Below are 21,544 nucleotides of genomic sequence, written 5' to 3'. Positions count from 1 at the left end.
TTTTGTTGGGGGGGGGGGAATAAAGAAAAATAATTTTATTTTCCCCCCCCAGGCGTGGGGCTGGGGAAGCCCGAGCTTCCCCACCCCCAGAACAGGCTGCTCTCCGCAAGCCGTGGGAGCCCTCCCACAGCTTGCGGAGAGCTACCCGAAGCCCGGACGTGCCCAGGCTTCGGGATAGAGGCAGCTCTGCACAAGCCGTGGGAGGGCTCCCGCGGCTTCCGCAGAGCTACCCGAAGCCCGGGTGCGACTGCTCAGCGCACTCGGGCTTCGGGATAGAGGCAGCTCTGTGCAAGCCGTGGGAGCCCGGCGGGAACTCCCGCAGGCTCCCAAGGCTTGCGGATAGCTTCCTGAAGCCTGGAGAGTGAGAGGGGTCGTGCGCACCGCCCCCTCTCGCTCTCCAGGCTTCAGCGAAAGCCTGCATTTGCCCCATAGGACGCACACACATTTCCCCTTCATTTTTGGAGGGGAAAAGGTGCGTCCTATAGGGTGACAAATACAGTACCCTACTTTTTGTACTTCAGAAAAATCCAAACCCCTCTTTGCAGCAGCCACAGCACTGTTCTTTTGTAATTTATATGTAGTTAAAATAGACAAGCAGCAGTCACACATTTATTGCTGAGCTGCACCATTACCTTCCACAAGTGTGTGAACTGATTGTTTGACCACAAAAGTTAATATGTCATGTCAAGAGAAGGCTAATGAAAAGCTTTCTCTTTAACTAGCTAATTATGTAAGAGCTCTGGGTACTTCACGTGGTGAAACATTCAAACATCCACAACAGTGTCATCATGTGGGGCTTCTGCTCCTCTGTTTAAGTTCTGGAACATGGCTAAGTTTTCACAAAATAGGCACCTAAGTGTTGTGTGCCCCACCGAGACCTCTTCAGTTCTACTTGTTTGAAAGGCCAGCAGCAACCTCAGCCCAGCACCACATCAAGCCTATTCTCCCAACAGTGATGGAATATTGCACATAAGAGGTAGAAGATTGGGACCAAGGGAGTTCAAGTGTTAATGCAACTAGCATATACTAAAGTACTATTTCACTGCCTACTGGACCACTGCATGCTACTGTCAGTGGCAAATAACTAATTTCTTTCTTATTAACATTTCATTTCAATTTTTGCTTAAAATAGGACATGTTGCAACATTAAGTGGTTCATGAAAACATCTATTACAGAAACAAGATACCAACCACTTCCAATCCTAGTAAATCTTCCACCTAGATAATATCCAGCTATAGATTCATTGGGTTGAATCTAATGTAGTCATAGAGTAGAACCACTGAAATCATGACTAGCTTTAATTTCATTTATTTCAATGTTGCTACCTTAAGGACAGCAAAGTATGGAACCAGCATATAGCCTTCAACCAAGAAAATAATTTTTCACACTGTTATATATATATATATAATTTCAAATTCATTTAGGGTGTGTGTGTGTGCGTGCGTGTGCGCTTGTAAATGAGCTCTTATTTATAGGTTCCCACATAGAATGAGACTTGTCCCAATAAATACTTGAAAATTGGCTGAACATTTTGAAGTTACCTTTCAACCACAAAAATCATTTGACAGTCAACTAAGCTGTGGAGTGCACAACTCAACAGAGGTTTAAAGTAAAGGCATCCTTTTTGAAATCAACGTTTTAAAATTGGATTAGCAGAATAATGTGCTTTACAGTCCCAAGGCCTACACCCTCATAACCTGCATCCAAATGTGATGCAAAAAAAAGTGGTCCGCTGTTGGATTGCTCAACCAAAAGTGGAAATAAGAGGTATGCACATTTTTCAATTGTGTCTGCTTACTAAACAAGTCACTGCCCCCTTTCCTCTCAGACTGTGGAAAAAAGCACTGCCTATTCTTCAAGCCCTCAAAGAATCATGAATTGTGGAAAGAATGGTGCCCCAAGGAATAATTGTAGCTAGAGAGAAAAAATGGCTCACTGGAACAGCCTGGTGGAAAGATCAGCAATTAGCTGCCTTTCACTTATAGGCTGCTGGGAAAAAAAATATCCTTATTCAATGGAATGTTCTGAATTGCTCCATAGAGGGATGCAGCAGCCACAGGCTACCTGATCCTTATTAAAGATATAAATCTTTCTTCCAGCCTTCAAAGAGCCATCAGGACCAATTACAAGAGAGGAAGAAGTGGCCAAATGCTTCCTAAGCAACAGGCAAACTGAACAGAACATTGGGAAAAACAACAGCTTAAAAACTAATGTTGAATGAAAAGCAAAATAAACTAACACTTAACACACAGTTATGTACCCAATATAGCTTGGAGTTATTTGCCACAGTACAAAGATACTAGAAGCACAGGTGTGCAGAGTATGGAAGCAGATTTTCTGTCAAATGTGTACTAGGAAAGCATGCAATGTACCATCAAATGCTCCTCTAAGTTCCCATAGCATTAAGCAAACAGAAAGGAGTTCAAGTAAGCTACATGAGAATGTTTTTCTCTAAGGAAAATGCTTTTTACATACTGTTTACACTACAGCTTTCCCCTGGGATGAAAACTGTTAATAAGCAATACTGACATTAGGTGCTAAAAGTAGACAAAGAATCTTAATTGGAATCAATGCTATTTAGCTTATTCATAAAGTGATCTGGAGTCAGAGGTGAGCAGTAAGTTAGTCCAGTTTATGGATGACACATTATTCAGGATAGCAAAAACCCAAGAGGACTGTGAAGAGTGTTAAAAAAAACAAAACCTCTTGAAACTGGATGAATGAGCAACAAAATGCTGGATGAGGTTAAAGGCAAGTTACATACAAACTGATATATACTGAGACAAAGATAACACTTCAGTTGATATCTGAGATAGCCAGGAAAGAGATGTTGACATTGTGGCATATAAAAATGTAAGAACCTGCTGATTGGATCAGGCCAAAGGCCCACTTAGTCCAGCATCCTGTTTTCACAGTGGCTAATGAGATGTATATGGGTAACCCACAAACAGGACTTGAGGCAGGCCTCCTACAGCTGTGGTATAGAATAGCTATCATGGGTGGTAGTTCTATGAAAAAAATAGCCAAAAAAACCAACTGGGGGATTGCAGGAAAAGGAGGGACACTTCTAGAGGTGATCTTCTCTTCTTTTATACAAATATATCTTCTATCCTAAGCTGTAGAACAAAATATATACACCCAGAGCAGCCTTGGTGATAACTTGGAGAAGTTTACGGCCATGTTCTACCATGAGTTTGGCATCCCAAGTTTCTCAAAGCATTCCCCAATACACTCAGAAGAAAATATTACCCCAGTCAGCATGTGCTTAGTTTAAACATTCCAAAATTCAGAGTAGTCATGACCGTCTGCTACATGAAAAACAACAAAGTCTTGTAGCACTTTCAAGACTAAAAAAATATTATGGTATACAGTAATACATGTTAGTCATTACGATGCTACAAGACTGTGTTGCTGCAAAGTACTAAAATGGCTACAAGACATTGGAATGCCTAAATAATTTTCTTAAGACTTTAAGGTGCTACAAGACTTTTTGTTCTTTCTCCATCCTTAACATCTACATTTTGGGAAGCTACCCTTCTATAGCTTTTGGTGACCAAAATCCCAGTTTATGCGAATCACAGCTTATAAATGTAAGCTGTATTTAAGCAACTTATACAGTGGTGCCTCGCAAGACGAAATTAATTCGTTCCGCAAGTTTTTTCTTCTTGCGAGTTTTTCGTCTTGTGAAGCACGGTTTCCCATAGGAATGCATTGAAAATCAATTAATGCGTTCCTATGGAAACCGCTTGCCAGGCTGGCGGTGCGGAGAAGGGCTTTTCTCCCCACCGCAAGCCTTCAGGACAGGTACGGGAACAGAGGGGAAGGGGCGCAGCACTTCTCCTCTGTTCCCGGGGCTTGCGGTGGGAGGAGGGTTTTTCCTCCCCACCGCCAACATCCAGAACAGCATTCTGAATGTTGGCGGTGGGAAGGAAAACCCTCCTCCCACCGCAAGTCTTCAGGACAGCCATCCGAAGGCTGGCGCGGGGAGAAGGTCTTTCCGCCCCACCGCCAGCCTTCGGAGGAGCCTTCCGAAGGCTGGCGCGGGGAGAAGGTCTTTCCGCCCCACCGCCAGCCTTCGGAGCAGCCTTCCGAAGCCTGGCGGTGGGGCGGAGAGCCCTCCTCCCGCCGCCAGCCTTTGGAGCAGCCTTCCGAAGGCTGGCGGTGGGGCGGGGAGCCCTCCTCCCACCGCCAGCCTTCGGAGCAGCCTTCCGAAGGCTGGCGCGGGGAGAAGGTCTTTCCGCTTCACCGCTAGCCTTCGGAGCAGCCTTCCGAAGCCTGGCGGTGGGGCGGAGAGCCCTCCTCCCGCCGCCAGCCTTCGGAGCAGCCTTCCGAAGCCTGGCGGTGGGGCGGAGAGCCCTCCTCCCACCGCCAGCCTTCGGAGGAGGTCCGAGGACAGTGGGGAAGACGCGCTGCGCTTCCCCGCTGTCCCGGAGATTTCCCTATGGGCTTTTGTCTTGCGAAGGAAGCCCATAGGGAAATTCGTTTTGTGAAGCGCCTCCAAAACGGAAAACCCTTTCGTCTAGCGGGTTTTCCGTCCTGCGAGGCATTCGTCTTGCGGGGCACCACTGTATTACACAAATGAGAAAAGATGAGTAAGGAGTGACATGATGACAGAAGTTTATAAAATTATGCATGGCACAGAGAAGGTGAACAGCTTTTTCATTTCAAGAAGACTCCAATCCAGTAACCAATGCAGTATTACTATAGCTAGTGGACAACAAGGAAAAGGGGAGGGGGGGTCCATGTGGTTTCTCCTCTCTGAAGCTACTCATAGCAAAAAACTTCACTGCACTTACCCATCTGCTGAGAATACATCAGGAAAGGGTGACCATCTTCAAGCAAGGAAGACCTTCAGGCATTTTCTCTTATTATTAGCAAATCCTATCCTTATCTCAAGGGTATTCAAGCTTTAGCTAAATCTAGCATCTTTCATTGGATACTGTTGGAATGACTTGAGTGAGGTAGATATTAACTACACCCATAGACCTTCTGCTTTATGTGAACAAAACCAGCCCCAAGTACTAAAAACCATCTAAATATTTCTTAGCACCTGACGTCTTCCCTTTGTACATCTTTGTCATATAAAATGAGGAGCTCATCCTTTTTAGAAATGTAAGTCTACCACACTTGTCAGCTATTGCTTCACTTGCAAGCCCTAGGATGTGCTGAGCCTTTCAGGCAGAACATGCCAACATGCTCTTCCTTCCTGGCTTCCTCTTCCACACAAGTCATCTGTTTTAATTCTGCGGCAAGGGCAAAATTCCAGGGGCTGGGGCTGTTGCCTAGTCCCAGAAGCAGCAGGTGCTGATTTCACAGCAGGGCTGGCTGCTTGGTAATTTATCATGTCAGGAGTGATCTGATTAATAAAGACTAGGAAATGCAGAGAAGCCGAAGCTAGCATTTTTACCAAGGGCTTCATCTTCAGCAGCATTGTTAGGCCCACAAGGCATCAGCATTTGCCCTGTTGCTCTCTTGGCCAAGCTCATTCCCCCTCTCCCTCCCCTGAATGTATTAGCACTTCCATCTAACAAATTTCAGACAGGAAGCAGTTTTCATCATGTGCAGCAAGTCCCACGGCATCTTTAAAGATGCACACGTTTATTGTGGCATGAGCCAACTTCAGCAAATGCAACAGGTGTTTCCCCAGATGACAAGAATTGAATTGCACATTATAAAAAGGTGCAGCACTCTTTCCTCAGTGTAAGAGAAATGGATGCAGCACATGATCTAAAGGCTGAATGTTTGGCTGAATGTCAACCATTACCCAAAGTAACAAGCAGCAGCAATAGAAGAAAGTATCTCAAGAGGTTTTCCAATGCTGTTTTGCATAGATATTCATTCCTGGACACTATCCCCTTTTCAGGCTTTATTAGTAATTTAGATGTACCATGCTTATGTATTGGTGATACGTAACAATTTTGATGCCCCACCTATAAAAAAGGCTCAACATAATCAGTTGGAACATCATGAGAACTACTATTTTATGAAAAAATAAAAAATTGCCCAGTAGCACCTTAGAGACCAACTAAGTTTGTTCTGGGTATAAGCTACAGTATTGCTACAGGACAATTTTTTAACTTTTTAATTTATTTCAACTGTGTCAGACCAACACAACTACCTACCTGAATCTACTACTTTATGGTGCCATGCAACTCCTGTAAATTTGTTAATCTAAGCCAATTATGCAGCTGGTTATTGGGATATTACAGAGCCAGGAGGGAGGGAGATCATATATTCAGGTGGGAAAGTGTGATTCAAATGGCTCCTGGTTATGAACATGCATTGAGTCACAGTGGAATTTCAACATAAGGAAGCAGCTCCCATGCGCTAATGAGTGCAGCTGAGCTCTAAGTCCCAAATATCTTTTTATAACGAATGAAATTATAAGCAGGTGGGTGCCATATGGTATTTAGATCACAGTTTTATAAATTTGCCTCTAATCATGATTGTATAAATAAATGAAATAGCATTGTTCCATATGGTTCATTGTTCAGGTGATATTTTTCTAATCGAGTAGTTTTTAAAGTTCTTGCTTTAAAAAGCCCTGTCTACACAAACTCATCTCCCAAGGGAACACTAATATCTGCCATGGAATACTATGCATGTTGCAAAAGATTATGTAAAGAGCTCTAGAACACACATTCTGTCCATGCAGAATACTGGCTAGATTCACTGGGATTCACCATTGCTTCATACAAAATTTGCAACCCAACACACCGTATACCCTGCACATGCAACTTTGCATTTAGAGGAGGATCAATAAGTGTGGGCAGGTGTCTTACTAGGATTGTTGCTCACCATTACTGATCTTCTCAATGAACAGCCTTCAGTAAACACCCTAGGGTTGTTTACAACAAGACAAGAAACCACCAGCATCAATTATTTCCCCCCAAAATGACAAAGACTGGTCTTGCATCTAAAACAAGACTAATTAGTTTTCTATCTACTTAAACTAGCCCTTGGAGTCCTTTTGCTTGGTGTTATAAAAACCAATAATTTACTGCTGTTTGCATGACATTTATTTGCAAATATGAAAAAGTGGAAACAACTATATTACTCATATATATTTAAGTTCCGTTTCTCCATGGTGAAAGAACATTTGCAGTCCTGTTGCATCCTTTTTCTTGTTAGTTGTTTTTTTTAAAAGCAGAGTTTTGAATATTTAGAATTCCTCCACTGGTGATAATGGATATCCAGCAGCGACATTTTATGATACTCCTTTCATGGAGACCTGTGGGATTCTTAACTCAAATCACTGGGCAACATAAATGATTGCTTGGGTGCTTTTTGGTCTTCTTGCTTGTTTTGATCACCTTGCTATCAGACTGCCATAGCTTTTATATGGCCCAGAAACAATAATTTGGAAAACTGACATCACCAGTAGTCCATATATTATAACCCTATTAGAAAAAAGAACATTACTGTATTTGATACCAGTTTTTGGTGGTTTTTTGTGGTTTCTTAGAAAAATAGGTGCCGCTTCTCACCATAAAGTTGTTACAGTAAGTGCCACACTTTTTAACAACAAAAAAGAGAGGTGCCAATACTGTGTACCCTTGAGTGCCCCCTTAAAAAAAAAAAAGACTGCTTATTAATTGCATGTGTGTATGTGTGTGCAGGTGGGAGAGATTTTTAGAAGCAGATTCATTATTATACATGAAATTCTGTCCGGGAAGGATACTGTATAATTTCTTTAATATTACAGTGGATTTTAAAAGTTTAATTAAAGGTAGGAAGTTGAGTTCTATAGATCTTTTATACTATTTGATAAGATGATTGCAAGGTATTTAATTTTTGTGCTTCACTGCATGCATTTTACCCTTAGAAGTAAATAACTTTGATTTAGAATAATTTTATGACAAGGAACCTTTTCGTCTGTTTCATAATACTTGGGGGGGAAAGGTTAATAATTCTAAAATGGTTAGAACATCTTAAGTTCACTAGTTCCTAAATATACAATCCTCTTTTTCCCTGCTACCTAGAAATCCTTTTTAGCAATGGGTTCTATAAGTAAAGCAAAAAGGGTGCCTAGGGGCATCCTTGACATAACTCTCTAAAAAGGTGAAAATGAAGTTTGCTATGTGCCCTTAAACTTCAATCAATCTTAGAAGGGAAAATGACAGCAAATAAATGACTAAATTCAAACCAGCTGAAAAACCAACTCAGGAAAGACAGCACTGGGTGATGTGAGCAGATGTAACACAGAGGGGAAAGCAGCTGCTGTCCTTTCACTTTGGTTGTTCCCACACTGGAAATCACCTTAAAGCAAAATCTACCCTTCAAACACCTGAGCTGTTCTGCCATTTGCTCTAGGTGGATGTCATTCAGAGAACGGACCCACCAAGTTTTTGAAACAGCCCAAAGCCAGCCTCTCAATGAGCACAACTTAAATTAATATGTGTGTGTGTGTGTGTGTGTGTGTGTGTGTGTGTGTGTGTGTGTGTGTCTGTGTCCAGTGCAACACAAAAACAAAACCCTATTGCCTATACATACAGTCACCATCATGGTATCTCATTCCACAGAGAGTGACACTGGTGCGAATCCACAATTCCAATCCATTTTGCTCAGTCTGAAAGAATGATCAGGTACTGGATACAAAATTCAGAAAGCAACTACCAGATTCCTCATTTAAAATGACTTAACTGTATTTGAAGGAGGACTAAAGTCCTGAAAATTTGATTCCAAAGCAATTGGCAACCACATTGGAGGCGTCTACAGTTAAAGTAGGCATTTCCCAAGGAACTGGGGAAACTTTTACATCCAGAATGATTTTCCTACATGTGTTCAACACACTCTACATGAACCTGAATAACTGCAGAAGTAAGTTCTGAAAAATGAAGAGTCACCCTGCACTGGAGACCCCCAGAAATGGACAAAGATATTCAAGGTAAAAGACCACAAGCTCGTTCAAGGATGATTATCACTAGCTCATATGCCACATGACTTCTCATTGGACTCTGAAATATCTTGGCTACATATCTCAAGTCATGGAAGAAACCCTGACATCAAGATGACAAGACGCTGCACCATCTCCCTTTGCATCATTGCAAATTATTTAGGAATTTGATTTTAAAATTAAGAACAATTGCTCTCATTATTAAGTCAAAGGCTTGACGACTTGCCAAGGATGGGGTATATGATCAGTTCCCCTTCACTGTTCTGCCAGTGCCCTCGTATTTGTAAGTTGATAACCTCAGTATTTGGCCAGAAGTGATAAGAATAATAGCCATTATGAGCAAAATCTGTGTCCTGTTTATTTCAATGAAAGAGTTAAACATGTGCTTAAATCTCCCCCATGGAATCAATGGGACTGAAAGTGTGGAATTGGATTGGATATTGCCTTGTACTGGAAACATTTTAAACCAGCAAGAGATCTTTGAGCCTAACATTTGTCATTTTCATTTGCCTAAACTTACATTTCTTTGATTGATGCAGGCTTCAGCAGCAACAGAGTACACAAGACAGCAATTAACTGACAGAAAAGGCAACATCTGCACTAGAGGGATTCACTTTTAATAAGTTTACTCACATTATCGTCATCCTTCCAAAGAAGGAGCAGAGACTCTCAGAAAGACAATCTCTGCAGAACCCTGCAGAAGGGGAAATGGGCTACATTTACCAATGCGACAAAGACCTGTTTCTAATGCTATGCTGTAGGTCTTTCCACATGACACCTGTGATAAAAAGTGCCCTGCCCTGGCAAAGTATTATACATATTAAGAAAGCCTGCAATCCAAGCCATTTCTCCTTTTCTGTCTTCTTCCAAAGTAGTCACTGAACCAACTGAGTAATGTCTTTTATCATCCTGCTGAGTGCCACCAATACTATTCAGTCTCATAATGATTTACATCAACAAAGCTCTTTACAAATACTAATTAATCCACAAAACCTCCTGGGGAAATACTGTAGGAAATGTTTATTCCATTTTACAGACAAATTCAATCATTTTCAAAGGCTGCATGGCGAGTTCATGGCAGACTTGGGATATTCACTCAGGAATTTTTGAATCCTAACTGTGTTACTTGATTGGCAGAGAATACTGCTTCGCTTTTATAGTTATGGCTGAGCTTCTCCTCACCCCCTGGCTTGCCTTGTAAGAAGTTCAGTTGTTCTAAGCTTTGGGGGAAATGTGGTCTTTCTGGGCTTTTTCTGAGAAAGTACCAAGCCCAGCAATGCTTGGAGCCAGCCCTCTCCGCTGGTCCCCTTCCCTTCCCAAAAGCTTACTATTGGGGGTAAGATAAACTGTAGTAGTGAGGACTTGCAGAGGCATCCACATCTTATCTTTATGAACTATCAAATTACTGATGGGAAAGCTGGGAAACAGGAATTCTAAATTCTCTCAGCTTAATGGATTAAAGTGGAAGACATTAGGAACTCTGCTACCCAGTAGCAATCTGAGCATGTTTAGACTGAACAGTAAATATTTTGTTTCTTCTCCTCCACTCCTCCCACCTGGGGTAAGTTGCCATTAGTTAGTGTGGACATATTTCAAATAAAGGAAACACAAAATTTGACTCTTATTTTGTCTTGTGGGTGAGAGTGGAACATGGTTGCTTATCTTATGATGTGGCACTTCGTGTGAATGGCTACTGATATTTTTGTGAGGGTGGAGTCTATTCCAAGGACCCATCACTGTATGCATTAGTGGTCCTTAAGAAATTTTCTACCTCATTTAAATTAGTACGTGCTTTTGTATGATAGGTCTAGACTGATGTTTTGTCCTTCCTATGTATTTGCTTATCCCAGCATCATTATCACACTTTTTTATTTTTACATTTATTCTTTAGCAGTGAATATGACTCATTACAAGGACGCGGGTGACGCTGTGGTCTAAACCACTAAGCCTAGGGCTTGCTGATCGGAAGGTCAGTGGTTCAAATCCCCGCGACGGGGTGAGCTCCCATTGCTTGGTCCCAGCTCTTGCCAACCTAGCAGTTCGAAAACATGTCAAAGTGCAAGTAGATAAATAAGTACTGCTCCGGCGGGAAGGTAAACGGCATTTTACATTCCAAGGGCCACTTTAGAACATGATTAATTTTGATCTTGGTCAATGGCCACTGTATCATATTTTCTTGAAGTTCTTCAATCTCTTTTTCAATGTTTATTGTGAAAAAATATATAGGAAACAAAATGCTACTGAGTCTAATTTTGGGAGGAAGAAGCATGTGGAGAGTTATAAGGAGCAAAAGTGAAATGAAATACATGTAAAATACTAGTGTGGGTTTACCCTTAGTGTTTATCTGTCTTTAGTTAAAATAATAATTGGGTAAAATTGCTGCCACATATCTTCTTCAAGAGAGCTATGCAGAGAAGAAACAATAACTTTATAGTATTTACACCAACCCCCAACCCATAGCATTAGTCAGTTTCTGTGGTCACATGTAACATTAAACCATGTTTTAATATTATAAAGGATGAGCTGCAGCAAGCCTCAGGACTTCACAAGCCCTCCTCCTTTGGTCAATGTCAGAAAGAGAAATTGGAAAGTTTCTCCTTCTCTTTTTTGGATATATTCATACAGTGTTGCCCCCCCCACCCTTACACAGTTGTGTGTTTTGTTCTTTTTCATTTACTGCTTTATATTTGAAATGTTTTCAATAAAATATCATGTTGTGTTTTCTTTTCAGTTTCTCCTTCAGACTGTGACATCCAAACCTGGACAAACTGTGGTTTGTCTTATCTATGGTTTACTAAAAGAAGTCAACCTCAAACTGCATTTTATGAAGGGGGCTTGCTTTATTAAGCTATACTAAAGACTCAGCAGAATTTAGGGTTCTCAAGTAACAATAAATATATATAATAAAAAATAGGGAAAACAAGCTTCCAATTTTCTCCTGGTGGTCATGCTGGCAGAGCAGGGGGTAGGGGAGCTACAGTTCAGCATTAGAAGCAAACATAATTATTATCCACTCAATCTACTGACAAATGTGGTGGCTCCTGATATCTGATGCAAATCTACTTTCTGAATTTATCCTCAAATAGAAACCTGAAGGAAAGATTGCAATCACTTCACAGTAACTGATTTTACAACTGCGGTGAGCGGAAGCTGCGCCTGTAACAAAAAGTGAATTGCTTACTGAGAAGACAAGTCAAGGTGTTATGTCCTACAAACTAACATGCTCTATCTCTATTTAGTGCAAGTAGAAAAGACCCCTATATCTTTGTTCAAAGGAAGCCTTGCATCTATGATAGGGCAGCTGATAAACAGGAGAACTATAGAATTGTTTTAAAGATTTACTTTAGTATGGATGACTCCAAACAATCTGATTTTCTGGTGAACCTTCCTATGTGCACAGGTCGATGCATTCTGTGTCAGTGGCCTTTTACAAATGATACCAGTGGGAGGAATCTGGCTTCCAGCTTGAAACCCAGCACGTTCACAAGAATTCCCAGAATCCCAGCTTTAACTTTTAAAAGTCTCTAGCTCTCAGAGTTGCACAGGAATAATAATAAAAACAAATCAAGTTACTGAATTCAGAACATAGGGTGGGCAGTGTTTCCAAACAGCTAGTGGAAGGGAATGATTAGTATTCAGACAGTCCAGATCAAGCCAGTTCTTCAGTATCTCTTGAGGTCTGGCCTTCTGGTACTTATTTCCCCTCCCAAAGAGTATACCTAAGGTCTAAGTGAAACATATGTTCCGAAAGAGACTATGGGTAGGTGGCAAACACTATTTCAGAAGCTAAGCATCAAAACATTATTTAGATGTGGGTACCTGCTGGCAGAAAAACAACAACAGAGAAGAGCGCAGGAGGAGACACAGTGCTGGTGACCAACAACTGATTTCCATCAGTTGCTTGTCATCATACAGTGAAGTCCCCAACATACGGTACTTGCAAATGTTTGCAATTCATACAACGTTTGTGGTCTGTTATGTGTGAGACAAATGTTTTCTAAACTTCTGCAAGTGACACAGAGAAGAAAAGTTTCCTTTGCTAGAATCTTTGGCACTCTTTAATCTGAGGAAGGAGCAGCAATTTGTTGGCTTATTGATAATGTTTTAGATGCAAGCCTCAACAACAAGCTCAAGAGGTGTGAAGACCAAAAGGAAGGTAACCTACACTGGAAAAATTACAAGATTCTTTCACTCTATCAAGGAGGGCTGTGGCTATGGATAAGGCAGCTTCTATATGTACCGTATTTTTTGCCCCATAGGGCGCACCAGCCCATAGGACACACCTAGTGTTTTGGGGGGGAAATAAAGGGGAAATTTTTTTCCTTTATTCCCCCCCCAAAAAAACCAGGTCGGGGAACAGCGGGATGGCGGCGCTGCGCCTCCCCGCTGTCCCCCGAGCTTGCGGGGCTGGCGGCGGGGAGAAGCGCGATTCTCCCCGCCGCCAGCCTTCAAACCATGTTGGGGGACAGCGGGAAGGCTCCCAAGGCTTGCGGAGAGCTTCCTGAAGCCTGGAGAGCGAGGGGGGGTGCGCACCGACCCCTCTCGCTCTCCAGGCTTCAGCGAAAGCCTGCATTCGCCCCATAGGACGCACACACATTTCCCCTTCATTTTTGGAGGGTAAAAAGTGCGTCCTATAGGGCGAAAAATACAGTAGATAGATTCTACTTTTAAGAATGTCACATCCCATGTTCCCTTACACAGTGTATAAGACGACAACTTTTGGTTATTTTACATCAGTTCTAACCTTCTGCAGTCCCTGAAGCAGAACCTCCTGGTTCCTGAACTTCCCTCTCCGTTTGTGTCTCTGCATTCTGCAGCTGAGGAGCCAGAGTCTGTGTGCCCTGTGATGTCACAGAAGTGGTTGGGTTCCGTGGCTGCAGGCCTATGGCATTCATTAGACCCATGTCCCTGTCTGTCCTCCATGTGGCTCTGCTAGTTCTAAAGAGAGAGAGAAAGAAATTGAAGGGTAAACACGCAACATCCTCTATGTCCCTGAAAACAGTAATTTGTCCTCCACTTCAGTGAACACCATAAGCATCTTCTTTGTACAATGATCTAGATGTTCTGCACTATAGTTTGCATCAGCCATGACCACTGGCAATGCTGGAAGTTGTCACCCAAAACATCTGGAGGACACTATACTGGCTAAACATGATCTAGAACAGGGATGTCCAACCAGTAGATCACGATCTACTGGTAGATCCCCAGCTGATTCTGGTAGATTGCGGGATCCTTATCGTGTACAAAAAGCTAAAAAAACTCTGTGTAATCCTCCCCCCCTAAAAGCTCAAAAACTCTGGGTACTTCACTCCTAAAAAAAACAACTCAACAACTCTGGGCAATCCACCCACCTCCTCCTCCTCCATGCACGCTCCTCCTCCTTCCAAGGACAATGGGTAGAACACTGCCAGTTTTTTTATACTGGGAGTAGATCACAGTCTCTGGGGAGTTGGACATGCCTGATCTAGATGGTAGTCAAAATGTCTATTTAGCTATCCTCTACCATTTATCTCTATGAATGATTTTGGTTAAAGACCTCAGTGTTAGTGCCAGATTCTCTGTTTTAGGTTGTAACTAGTCTCGCCTCACAGCATTTCCTTTACCATCATTTATTTCTATTTCATGTAACATTTTCACACAAAGCACATATAGCTTCTCAAATGACTTTAATGAGGGTATGATTGGCAGCTAGAAGGACCGCAGTTGACAGATGTATTTTAAAATTTCAGCCTGCACCAGTGAATAGACCAAATGTAACCACTGGTAGTCAGTCAAGTGCCAAAGGGAAGATAAGTTTTAAATATTCAGCCATCATAAGAGGGAAACACAGGCATAACCAGCCCTTGTAAATTCGATGGAAGAAACATACAGCTCAGCATGTGTTCCCAAGCTATGACTGATTGCCCCTACACTCATCTTTCAAGACTCACCCAGGCCGCTCGGTACTCCTGCTGTTGGAATGCACAGTGAAGACGGTCTCATTCAGCTGGTCCCAGTAGTACTCAACGCCAGAGTTTAAGGCCCTGCCATACAAAAGGAAAATGGGAAATTAAGACATTTTTCTCCATAAGACCTCTATAGGATACGTAAACATGCTATTATACTTGGCAAAATAATCAGTTTCAGAACTTGCAGCATATATTGTCAAAATGTGAACTATATAATCAGGCCAGGTCCCACAAACCTGTCCGTTCACCTGTGATCATGGTTGCTACTATGTGGAGAGTCATTTGCATTCTGAGATTTTCTACTTGGATTTGGTTATTTTCAGCACATTGCTATGCATGTCCAGAAGTAGCAAGGTATAAATATTATTTGCGTGAAGAGCGGCTGTAAACTTTGGTAGCTACATATAAACTAACCCTGTCAAAATATTCAGTGGCAGAGCCCTATGATGCCTAATGGCAGCAGAAAGGCTTCTTAAAGGATCAGGCAGTAGGACTACTGAGGAACACATGCATCCGTAAAGGACCATAAACAGGACCATATTGCTCAGGTGGAATTTTGCATGCAAGACTGTTCCTATGTGTGGCCCTTATAAGCAGCCACGTAATTATTGCCTGGCTTATTTATGGCATTACCATTAGCCTGGTAGCTGACTGACAAATGGATTAGGCCTACCTGAGTCAAGAAAGGGTAGTTTTATTTTACTTTAGGTTTATTAAGAAGCACCTGTCTGACACACATATACACATACCTCAGTATGCTTTCACTTCCCCTTCAAATTTCATCTATTCTGCATTGAAGTCCTGGAAATTAATAACAGCTGTGCTAATTACCCACCCAAGACTCCAAGGAATTGTGGAGTCCTCAAGATAGTGCCATTAGGGACATTCCAAGATGTGGGAGCAAGAAAACTAGACAATCATGAAGCGCATCTAACTAACCTAATGGAACTAAAATTTAAGACAGACATGATATGCTTTCTGTAGTCACTCTTTGAACCCATGTGACAAGCAGCAACCCTAGCCTAGCCTTGCCTACAGCAACAAAAATTGGAAGTATGGCATATTGAGGGCATATATTAAGAGCTTCTGAGTAGGGAGAAGCTCAGTCAGGTGTGAAAGGTCCCCAAGGTCAGCTTGACAAATTTTGTGATTGCACAGGTCCCACATGAAGTACCACTGAAGAAGTGTTCCACAAGTGTCTTGAGCACTGTTTAGCAAAATAAAGCTCTGGAAGCTAACTGTCTGAACATGTGCCCTACAACAAAAGCAACACACTTCTTTAATAAGATACATGCCTGTTAAGGAGTGCTTGCAGATTTTCTACAAAATACAGACAGCCCCGTTTATGTGGGGGTTATGTTCCAAGGCACCACATGGATCGGGGAAATCATGTATAACTGAAACTCACTGAAAAAGCCTCCAAACACCCCATTCTGCCCTTTTAGTGACGTCTTTATGACGTTTCTGGGTCACTTCCAGGTTCGGCACAATGTGCAAATACATGGTTGAACATATTTAGTGCGTAAATGGGGGGCTTTCTGTATTTCAGTGGAGAAAAAATGTGTAAACTGTGTGAAGATTGTTTCTTGCGACACTCACACAAGTTTTGTACTTTGTGAAACATATAAACAAAATGGAGAGCAACAACTGAACATAACTACAGATGTGTCATGTAACAATTTCCACACTGTCCCAACAAATGCTCTTCCACGTGGGAAATTTGTAACCTTTGACGCTACCTTCACATGTGGTGCTAAAATGCTTATGCTATAAAAACAACTCCTACTGGATGCAAATTTGGATTCAGCTATGACAGTCAAAAGCACAAAAGATCAAGATAGCAGGCCTCTGTAGAAGGTTTCATTCCAAATTCTCAAACTTTCCCCTTGTAGATTAACTAGCATATTTGCAGTCTCAATGTAACAAGCAAGCACCGAGGTGATTTGGCAGGATACTAGGAATAGGTTGCCATCTGTCACTTAAATCCGAGGAAGATGTAAATCAAAATCTCTGCATTTATAATATCTTACACAGAATGAAATAAAATAAAAACTAAAAAAACCTCATTTCCCATTTTTAATTTTGGGCTACAGCAAACAAGGTATTCCAGCAGAGCCTGTGGCTCCACAATAAGCTTCTGTCAGGCACCCTTCGCAACACAAAATATCGGCAGCAGTGAGGATCTTAATCCAGTCATTATTTGAGCTTGTATTTCCCCCACTGTACCATCCCAGCCAGAATAAAGGAGGTACAGATTGACCACCTTTTCAGATAGGTGATCTAGAACTAAGTTTGCTCTACCAGCAAGAAAGCAAAGAATCCAGTGTCATTACTTGCCCTCATAGTTTTAAGACAATGTAAAATAAGCATCTTCATCCCTCCCTGCTTTTTTTCTGGATGCTGTAACACCCCTCTATACTCTGCTGCAGTGTTGGAAACTGAGCTATGAAAGCTAGGAGCTAAATTTCACCTTAAACCTAGGTTAAGGGCGCCAGAACGGAATGTCCAGGCGTGCTTTTTTTATAATAAGATTACAAAGCTGAAAATGAATGAACTTCTACTAAAACCTTATATTCATTTTTCACATGGTCTAGTCCTCTTCTGAAGACTGAAAAAAACAAATCCACACCCCCCCTGCTGCCCCCCCATATTCCTATGTGGGTTCATATGGAGAAACCCAGCCAGATGGGCGGGGTTTAAATAATAAATTATTACTATTACTTCTCCAGTCCTCAGAGAGCGGCTGGAAGTGGGGAGGAAGAAATCTTAGGCGCAGTACTAAGGCCCAGAGCTCAGAAACTGCTCGCATTAATGAAATTCCCAGTCACAAACCGCGCCTAGAACAATGGGAGTTTTGAATGCTGCTCTGCTGCTAACTGAACATTTACAAGAACATTTTGGCCCTTGCAAAAAGCAGGGGACCAATCATTTGAATGATTTGAAGGGGCTAAAAGCAGACCACTAGTTTGGAAATGGTAATTAGGCAGGATGCGGAGGTCAAGGGTGCAGGTATTGGAGGTGCCAGGCAAGCTCCCTTGGGAACCATAAGTGGGGAGCCCAGTCTTGTGTTGCCAACCTCCGGACCTCTCACAGAGGCGGCAGTCAAAAGAATGGCCTCAGGTGACAGTCACAGTGTCTGGGTTGGTTAACATGGGGAGAGGTGGTCCTTGGGGTATTGCACTCTTGAGCCCTTTAAGGCTTTCTAAGTCAAAACCAGCACTTTGAACTGGGCCCAGAAACTAACTGGCAGCCAGCGTAGTAGGGCCAGGATTGGCGTTATGTGCTCAAACCATCTTGCCCGGGTGAGCAACCTGGCTGCTGAATTGTGCACTAGCTTAAGTTTCTGAACCATCTTCAGAGAAAACCCCACATAAAAGCTCTTGCAGAAATCTAACCTAGAGGTTAGATTTACTTGGAAGGATGGGAACTATAAATTTAAGGAAAGCCAGAGAAAACTATAAATTAAACTATAAATTTAAGGAAAGCCAAAGAAAAAAAACCCCAAAATAAATGAGTATCCAGGCTAAGTCCCATAACTGTTTATTCCATGCTTGTTCCATGCTTTCCCATGTACATTGATTAGCAGAGTAAATAATGCAACTGCAGAGGTGATTCAAATTGTGTTTCTTTCTGGAAACAGGTGAAAACACTTGTAGCTATCTGGCATCACATATGCAACCTGATTATTCTCCGCTACATTCCACATGAACAGGTCTTCCATGCTGTGGGGTAAATGCTTACTGCTGCTCATCTCTCTCTCTCTCTCTCTCTCTCTCACACACACACACACACACACACAGAGAGAGAGAGAGAGAGAGAGAGAGAGAGAGAGACGCACGCACGCACACACACACACACACACACATATTAAAATCAAGGACAACTGGAGATTTTAACATGAGGCAAGATCTACAGGAAACAAATGTACAGCTGCAATTCTGCCTCTTTGTGAACTGAACATTTAGCCTCTACTGAAGCAGGCTTCAGGGTTTCAGAATAAAGGCAAACCTAGAGCAAACTGGATACCATACAGACCTAAGGTCACAAGGCAGATTCCTGGAATTGCCATATGAAGATACAGTCTTCATTCTGGGTGAAGCTAAGAAATGCCATTGCTGTGCCTGTCTGAAGAGCTGAGGTGGTGAATGGGCTTCAAGGTAGAAGAAGATAATGGATTCTTAATGCAAAAGCTTCCACTTAAGACCCATCATGTGCAGAATGTGGACTTGTTTCACTCATCCAAATAAGTCGTTCCCTTCTAATGTGCATGTGTACAGAAACACTAGGCAAAGGAAACAAGAAGCCCATATCCTGCAGTTTTGGTGTTTGTTTTAGGAAAGACGCCAGTACTGTTAAGATAATTGGCTGAGCAGTAAGTGACTGCACAAACAGGCATGCTAACGAAACAAATAGGATTAGCAAGTGGATTCTGTTCAAACTCATGCTGTTTTTTAAATCAAGACCAGCACAACAGGCATAGGTGACCACTGACATTTTACTGCCTTAATAGCAGCATACTGTATCTTCTCCTAACAGCCCTTGTACACCAGCTACTGCTTGGATCAAATTTACCAAACAAGGCTTAAGAATAGAAAATTTAGCTGTGTCAAAACAACATTTTTGTGAGAATCCCCTGCCAAGGCAGCAAGGATGCCCTACATTCAAGCAAAGCAAGAGAGAGAGAGAGAGAGAGAGAGAGAGAGAGAGAGAGAGAGAGAGATATTTGGGAGGACAGTTCAAAACCATTCACAGAACAATAGCAGCAGTAGCAACAAATGGAATGGCTGTAGGCGTTTCTGGAAGTATACTAAAAAATGTGCCTTCATGATCAGAAATCCAATCTATAAACCAAAAAGATATGCATCCATTTATTCATTTACCCAGTAAATTTACCCAGTAACTAGAGACTGTGCACTGGCATCTAAGGGGCAAAAGGTGTTCTACAGTGGGTGAGCAGGGCCCAGGAAACATAGTAAAGAGGTGAGACTTATAATGATGGGGCAGGTATGACCTGTTGCCTGCTAGAAACGCTATCCACACGTTTGATATATATATTTTAATTAAAAAAACCCTCCCGTATGACTTTAACCTTTTCTCAGCAGCCATGAGGTCTAAAAACTTGCTGGACTTGAATGCTAAACTTCCTGATTTTATGTTCAATGCCATATTTAACATTTATTAAACTGACCCTCTAGAGTTTGCTTTGCATTGCTTCAGTCTCCGGAAGCCCAAACAGTTGATAGTGAAGGCACATCTTTTCTTTTTTTAAAAAAACCATTCACCTCCAAGAATCCTCTGAGATATGCTATATTATGAATGGGAGATGTCTCCTCTGGATCACAGTAATAATTGGTAGTAGGGACCACGGCTGCTTCTCAGATTGTAATCTATACACAGTGGAAGTGATTCCCCCCTACACACACATACTTTATGAAGATACTGGACTTCCAGCAACAACTTTTTCTGCTTCTTCTTGCTGTTTGAAGAGTGTCTGTTAATTCCTAATTGCAATCATTTCCAGTCCCCATGCACAGTGATGAAGTGGCAGAATTCAACTTCAAGTAGCTTCTACTCTAGTCAATTTCACTCTGAAGAATTAGTATTTTCTTCAACAGCAAGGCACTGCTGAAAGGAGACACAACTGTGTAACACACACAGGCACACACACATAGACACACGCACAGACACACACACAAACATTTATATCCCACTCTTCCTCCCAAAGTTGCCCAGGTAGTAATCTTTAAAGAACTAGCGTAAGTGCACATATTCTTGTTTTCCATAGACTTAAGAGAACTATTTCAAAACTACTCCGGGCATTGTATGCAAGACTCTCTCTATGGGCACTATCCAGTAAGTGCCTGCAATTTTCACACCACAATGAAAACGTCTACAGCAGTGTTTCCCAACCGGTGTTCCGCAGCACACTAGTGTGCCGTGAGACGTCGGCTGGTGTGCCGTGGGAGGGAGGCGGGCGAGTCGGGCGGTGAGAGGCGGCGGCGGCGAGGATCCGCGTCGAGCCGGGGGCGGCTCCGCGGTGGTGGTGCCGAGCGGCGGGGCAGCGCGTGCAAAAGGGAGGAGCGCGAGACAGCGGAGGAGGAGGAGGCCAGCATGTCCGGGCAGCAGCAGCAACAACAGCAGCAGCAACTCCCGCCGCCGCCGCCTCCTCCGCCCGCTATCGCCGCCACCACCACAACAGCCGCCGCCACCTCAGCTGCCGCCGTCCCTCAGTCCCTCGCTCTGCTGCCTCCTCCCCCCCCACCCCCAAAGCTTGGAGGTTCCCCGGCAAGGGGGAGGGGAAAAAATTAAAAACTTTCACTTTCGTGCGTCCCTCCCGGCGTGACGCTGCGCGCTGACGTCACGGGGCTGTAATGGTGGTGTGCCGCGAGATTTTTTTCATTAAACAGGTGTGCCATTGCCCAAAAAAGGTTGGGAAACACTGGTCTACAGCACTGGAGCTGGTCATGCTGCTGGAATCTAATCCCAGCTTCTCCTCAAAACCTGCAAAATGAGGTTGGCAATATGTATTTCTTTTTCACGTTTTTCAGACGCTCAAGGTAACTCACAAACATGTTTTTAAATGATGCCATGAAAAGTTTGATACCGATAGGCACTGAATTGACCCAACAGAATAAAATGTGAAAAATAAGCAAGTCCTTTTACTGAAGCCAGTTGAATTGGTGATGCAAGCCTTAAGCT

At 42.6% G+C, this 21,544-nt stretch overlaps 1 protein-coding gene across 3 annotated transcripts in view; it reads right to left on the bottom strand.

Moving 5' to 3' along the window:
* Positions 1-21,544, bottom strand: part of AMBRA1 (autophagy and beclin 1 regulator 1) — a 154,025-nt gene that overhangs the window by 2,334 nt on the left and 130,147 nt on the right. For all 3 annotated transcript variants that reach the window (XM_081163623.1, XM_081163625.1, XM_081163624.1), the window contains 2 exons: positions 14,828-14,920; positions 13,642-13,835 (listed from right to left, as the gene is read on the bottom strand). In XM_081163623.1, the coding sequence (XP_081019749.1) occupies positions 13,642-13,835; positions 14,828-14,920 (287 nt within the window). The remainder of the gene's footprint in view (positions 1-13,641; positions 13,836-14,827; positions 14,921-21,544) is intronic.

Source organism: Podarcis bocagei (assembly GCF_964188305.1).
Source record: "Podarcis bocagei genome assembly, chromosome: 1".
Taxonomy (NCBI): Eukaryota; Metazoa; Chordata; class Lepidosauria; order Squamata; family Lacertidae; genus Podarcis; species Podarcis bocagei.
The sequence above is the reverse complement of the archived record's forward strand: the minus strand, read 5'-3'. Positions and strand labels throughout refer to the sequence as shown.